Raw genomic sequence first — 6,000 nt, 5'->3', positions numbered from 1 at the left:
CAGGTTTGCTCTGCAAACACAAGATGAACAAGGGGAAAGTAAAAAAAGTAGTCACTGGGGTTAAGTTCTGGACAAAAGCGGTCATGTTCTCAGCCTTGATTTGTGTACTTTGCAAGCTGTTACCTTTGCATGAAGTCTGAATCTAATCATCCTTGTTACTTGTGTGTTACAATACAGAACAAATGAAAAATAAGTACAAATACTCGTATATTTATGACCATAATTTATTCTGTCAAAACAAGGACAAGGTCCCAGAAACTGCATGCTCAGCAAAAGGAACAAAACATTTCACAAATTCATCGTATGTCATCAGTTTGTTTTTGTTATAAGCAAATATGTCAATACTGTGATCAATACAGAAATTTATACCAGTCTGTCAAGGCACTAAAGGTTAATATCAAAACTGGTTCGCTTCTTCCTTGAGAGAGTTACAGTAACTAGGAGGAAAGATTTATGAAGGTCAATAATATCATGTTCGGAATATATCTTTTTTTCCAACTTGAGAAAAAACACAAGTTAAAAATAATTAAAGGGAATAACGATTTTGTAAGGGACAAAATCAGCTTACATTTAGGATGGGGTGGATTTAAATATTATAATTAAGGTAAACAGAAAATTAACAAATGAATACATCATATCTGGAGATTGCATCATTAAAAAAATTGGAGGAAAGCTTCTGTCTAGGACCCTCCAGAGCATGGCAAACATCCACATGCATTTGCTACGTCGTAGTTCCTGGTGATGCGTTTGCCGTCGGAACAGACCAAGCCTACTGGGAGTGCGCTTATACTTGTTGGGGTGCAGCACTTACAGTTGGAGTCGAATCCCATCATCAGATCAGAATACTTAGAGGTGGAAGCGCAGTAGCCATTGCACTGCTTCAGATCGGGGATTGGAGCGTCGTTCTGACAACTGACTCCTGAGGGCAAGGTCACCTTGAAGAAGCCGATGGATTGAGTGGGTGAGCCGAACATCAGGGTGGGGCTGCAGGTCTGGCACACACTAGAGTCATTGGTCAGCAGCAAGCCTGGAAACAGAACAATGTGCGTAAAAGTTGGAGTTCGTTTCACCCTCAGTCATAGCTACATTTCTTTCCCAAGAAAAGTGATTGTTTGGTCGAAGAGAAGCACACTGCCACAATAATGGTCATTTGGAGGTAGAACCCCCCCCCCCCAAAAAAAAAAATGACAGACGGAAACAAAAGAAGAATCGTAGAAAAGTAGTAGGATCTATTAGTGGTCCCCCCCCCCCCATCCCCCACCCCAACCAACCTTAAGTAAAAGAGAAAGAAAATACCAAATACAAGAATGAAAAGACGTTGCCACTGACGCTGACAAAGAAACTCTGTATCATTTCTCAAATAGAGGTTCTTTTAGTGTAGTCTTATCTCCTACTGTAATTTACGTGAAAAAGGTTATATAAATCTATTAAAAAATATCCTTTGGGCTACAATATAAATGTGAGATCCGGTGCATACAATAGCATTTCCTTTCCCTCGTAGAGTTGTGACCCATTCTGTGGCACACAATATTTGATACTGTTTCAATTTATTATAGAACCATAACATTAAGTCCAAAAGAGAACTATACAATCCTTGGGGAGTGGATCAAAATTGTCTTCTCCCCCGAGAGAGAGGAGGACGCCTTTACTGACTTCCTAGTGATTTCATTACCAATACATTCTACATGATATCTTTGGGATAAAGTTAGAGAGTGAGTATCTGTCTCCATATAGATGACGACAACCAGTCACTAGTAAAACTAGTATACTAGAGATGTCACATCCACTCAGTACTCTTCATAACTGGTGAAAGAATTAAGAGTTGGACAAGGTACTTACTCGGTGGAACACACGCCAAGCAGCATCCAGTAGAATCATACATGTCCTCTTCCTATAAAAGAAAAGAAAATCAATATTTCTTTCATTATATTTGTGCAATAATCTTACACATCACGAGTCATATAAATTTAAAGACAAATTTTTATTTCATCGAAAGAAAGTTTGTCTGAGAATAAAAAGTGTACATTGACACAATAATGCAATATCATTTAGTGTCGGGAAAAGGTAAGAAAAACAGACAGCCCCAACAGAGAGAAAGGAGATGACCTACCAATGGTGCCCCCCAACTACCCATGTGAAAATGATAGTGTACATGGAGTCTGAATCCATTTGCCTTGTAGGCAAATGAGCAACACTGTCATGCTCTGCGGCTCCTAAGCTGCCATAACTTCTTTAAGCTCAAAAGCTTTTCAAATGTTCTCATTTTCAGATCAGAAAGGACAACACTGTATGCTGAGAAACACTTCTATCAGACTGCAGTGTCTTATCCAAAAAGTAATGAATCTATCTACGTGTGTTCAGTTATTTTCAGCAGAAACAGCGATTATCTTTGACCCAATCTTAAAAGCAAGAGGAACAAAACAAACACTACATATATCAGGATTCTAACAGTTTACAACTGCAATCAACACAGCTTATTGGTTTATAGACCAAGAAAGGATGAATGCTGAAAAAAAAGACCAGGAGACAGGTAGTTTTTGGATGCTTGACATGCTACAATTGGTGCTATACTTAACCTCTCCCCCCTCCAAAAAACCCCCAAAACAACAAAGAAAACTCAGCAACCAACCAACGAAACAAAAAACAACGAAACAAACAAACAAACAAACAAACAAACAAACAAACAAACAAGCAAACAAACAAACACACACACACAACAACAACAAAACCCCAACAACAAAACATTCTGTATAACTGAAAGCTGTCAAAGTGATTGACAATGATGGTAGAAAACATGCAAGAGCAAGATTAAGATTGAGCACTGACATCACATCATGTCTGAACTTCTCACATATTTATTGCGCACTGGCAAGCATAATGGTGGTATCCAGAAACAATTTAAACAAAAGCCCTTATATAGAGAGTCATAAATACTACTTACACTTAAGCCATCTCTGCAGGGGGACAGATTTTCGAGCTTCTCGCAAGGCTTCTGTGTTTCTTCCATGATGAAGCTGCCGTCAAATAGGTCCTTCTTGCAGGTCTTTGTGTAGCACTTGCGGTCATTTGGAACGATCTCGTTCTCCTATAAGATTGAAACAAATTTCTGAATTAAGGGTGGAAATTTTAGCTCATAAACGTTAAGGTTGGCAAAAAATGTATTGGTATGAACATCAAAATCAGATTTTTTTCTATTTTACAAATATTTGTTTTCTCAATTTTACCTTCCATCCCAGAAGATCATATCATATTATCGCATTTTATTTAAGACATGCATGCAACTTATGCTCAGACATAGTTTACAACAGAGTGTCAATTGCTGTATGATCCTTTCTATTTACTACCTACACATAGTAGAAGAATAATATATATATATATATATATATATATATATATATATATATATATATATATATATATTATATACATTTTTTATTTTATTTTTTTAAACATTTTTTTTCAAACAATTTCAAATCAATCTAGCCTGAACTCAGTGTTGTGACACTTTCTGAAAAGTACACAACATTGAGAGCCCCGTCTAGATCTACCCCTCTCAAAAAAAAAGGAAAAAAAAAGAAAGAAAAATAAAATTACAATTTTCTGTCAAAACTGCCAGATGTCACGAAATTCGATAACACTTATACTAGTATCACTCTAACAAATAGCAATGAAGTGACTGACAGTGGAATAACCCTCCCCCCTCCCCCCACTTTCTCTAACAAATCGAATTGAGGTTACCCATATTATATGCACGAGGCAGTATTCGACCATGCCACACATCATTCTCACCCCAGACTGCAGACCCACTAAAATAGCTTACCTTATAGACAACTCTGTTCTGGACACAGCCAGTGGGTTCACATTCCCCACAGCACTGGCCTGGGGTGTCTACTCGCGATTCTCCCTGAAACAAAATAACACATATTACATGAAAATGAACTAATGCTCAAAGGTAGGTCAAAACTTTTTGCTTCCTTTCAGTTTGTCAATATCTTCTTCTTGAGTAATAACCGAGTTTCTGGGTTGTAATATGAACAGTGGCGGTGGGTAGTGAAGGGCTTACGGGCTTGAGCCCCTCACCCCCTCCCCACCCCAACTCTATCCTTTAGTTAATGAAAGTTTCTTAAATAACGAAATAAGCAGTTGAAACCGTTATGATTGCACGCAATGAACACACAGTTATCAGCTTGGCGGCTTGCCCGTTTATCCAATCACTGTTGTCACCGCTTACAACTATAGTAACCTAACAGCCAATCAAATGTCGTTAGGGCTCAGGAAAAATAAGCCGGTTCCCACGTCCGTCTTTAATGAAACTCTTCTTGTAAAAAGGTAGACGACTATAAAAAAATAACACTGCACAGAGGGCTCACGCTCTCCCAGCCCTGACAATGGGGTGAAAGTTTACGACACACTTTCCCCCAGTGACACATATACCTATGCGCCCATTGGGCCTTTGTTAGGCGCGTTCTATTTTCCACAACAACACGACCCAATCCACCTCATAGACGGTATGTGTTTGGAGTGCTGTGTGTTTGTGCCGCTGAGATTTAACAGTTATTACTTACATCAAACCACTTTCGAGACATCTTTTTCTTCAGATAAAAACTGATTATAGAAATTTGGAGGTGAAACGGCTTCGTCCCCACCACCCAGAAGAGCTTAAATTTAACTAAGAACAAAGAGATGGAAGACAAAGGTGACTCTTCTCGTTTGAATGGTTCTCAAAATGCCGTGACTCGCCGTGAGTATAGAAGAATCATCACTGTTTTGTTCTTATTGCTTGCTATTTGGTGGTAAAGAAGTGGAAGAAACCTAAGCCCCACCCAAATCTTGGTCCACCCACCGCCACTGAATATGAAGAAGACGTTTTATATGACAGGAACGTTGTAACTCCGAGAAAATATGTGCCAGCCTGGACCTTTGCTCACAGGTACCACAACCACCGTTTACTTGATGTCATCGCAGAGGTCAACTCGGTAGACAGTTAAGTCGGCTGTTGCAAAATAGTTGTGTTTAACACACCTTTTCCCAACAATTTGCACTTTATTTCTAATTAATGAGAGCAAATCGACTTTTATGGTATAAAAGTTATTTTCTTTGCTGTTACACATAGAAGATTTGAATTCGATTTCCAAGTGGGGAAGTTTTCTTCATTGCATATCAACTTCTTTGTGCTGAGACTTGAACCCAACTCAGTCTAGATTAGCTCTGATGAGCAGGGACAACGCAGCCTGCCTCCTAAATGATCCGAAGTGATAAGAAAAACTTACAATTAAATATTTAACGGGAGCTAGTTCAAATCCTTTTGTATGACAAATATATATGGCCTACATGCCATAGGTCGCCCGTTTAGAGAAATATCCACGAGAGCAAGGAAAAAACAGTACTCACCAGTTTACATGGGCTACACTTCTCCTCAGTACACTCCACGCTGGCCCCCTTTGAGCTGTTCATGCACGCACACGACTTGCACAGCCCGTCAGACCAAGTGTCACCAATCTAGTTTTGACAAAGACACCAAAAAGCAACAACAATAAATAAAGGGTGTTTGCATTTGGTCGCTTTTAAGGACAAGCGGGCTAACCCAGATTTCGGGGGTTTCTAGAAATCTTGACCTGCACCAAAAGTGGACATTGCCCTACCTATAGGAGAAGCTTGGTTTCATTGGTGTGTATATTTTTTGGTTATAAAGAAAACTTTCCTTGTCTTTTAAAGAAAGTGGACAAGGGGCAAAAACTTTTCCTTCGATTTTCTCAAAACAGCATTTTTCGGGATAATCCTCTTGTTCTTAAAAGCGACCATTTGATTTAATGCATTTTTATACGTCAGCTGGTCACGTATGCCTCATATTATGTAAAAACAACAGACTTGAACTACACATCATATTATGTGGACACATCTGACTTGAACTACACGTCATATTATGTGAACACATCTGACTTGAACTACACATCATATTATGTGAACACATCTGACTTGAACTACACGTCATATTATGTG

At 38.8% G+C, this 6,000-nt stretch overlaps 1 protein-coding gene across 1 annotated transcript in view; it reads right to left on the bottom strand.

Moving 5' to 3' along the window:
- Nucleotides 1–206: 206 nt before the first annotated feature.
- The window catches only part of LOC118477214 (mucin-5AC-like), a 57,305-nt gene continuing 51,511 nt past the window's right edge, over nt 207–6,000 (bottom strand). The window contains exons 60-64 of the mRNA XM_035968148.1: nt 5,392–5,499; nt 3,821–3,904; nt 2,942–3,085; nt 1,840–1,891; nt 207–1,027 (exon numbers count right to left, since the gene is read on the bottom strand). Of these exons, the coding sequence (XP_035824041.1) occupies nt 681–1,027; nt 1,840–1,891; nt 2,942–3,085; nt 3,821–3,904; nt 5,392–5,499 (735 nt within the window). The 3' untranslated portion in view covers nt 207–680. The remainder of the gene's footprint in view (nt 1,028–1,839; nt 1,892–2,941; nt 3,086–3,820; nt 3,905–5,391; nt 5,500–6,000) is intronic.

This window comes from Aplysia californica, unplaced genomic scaffold (assembly GCF_000002075.1).
Source record: "Aplysia californica isolate F4 #8 unplaced genomic scaffold, AplCal3.0 scaffold00041, whole genome shotgun sequence".
In the NCBI taxonomy this organism is placed as follows: domain Eukaryota; kingdom Metazoa; phylum Mollusca; class Gastropoda; order Aplysiida; family Aplysiidae; genus Aplysia; species Aplysia californica.
This window is presented reverse-complemented; position numbering and strand designations above follow the sequence as displayed.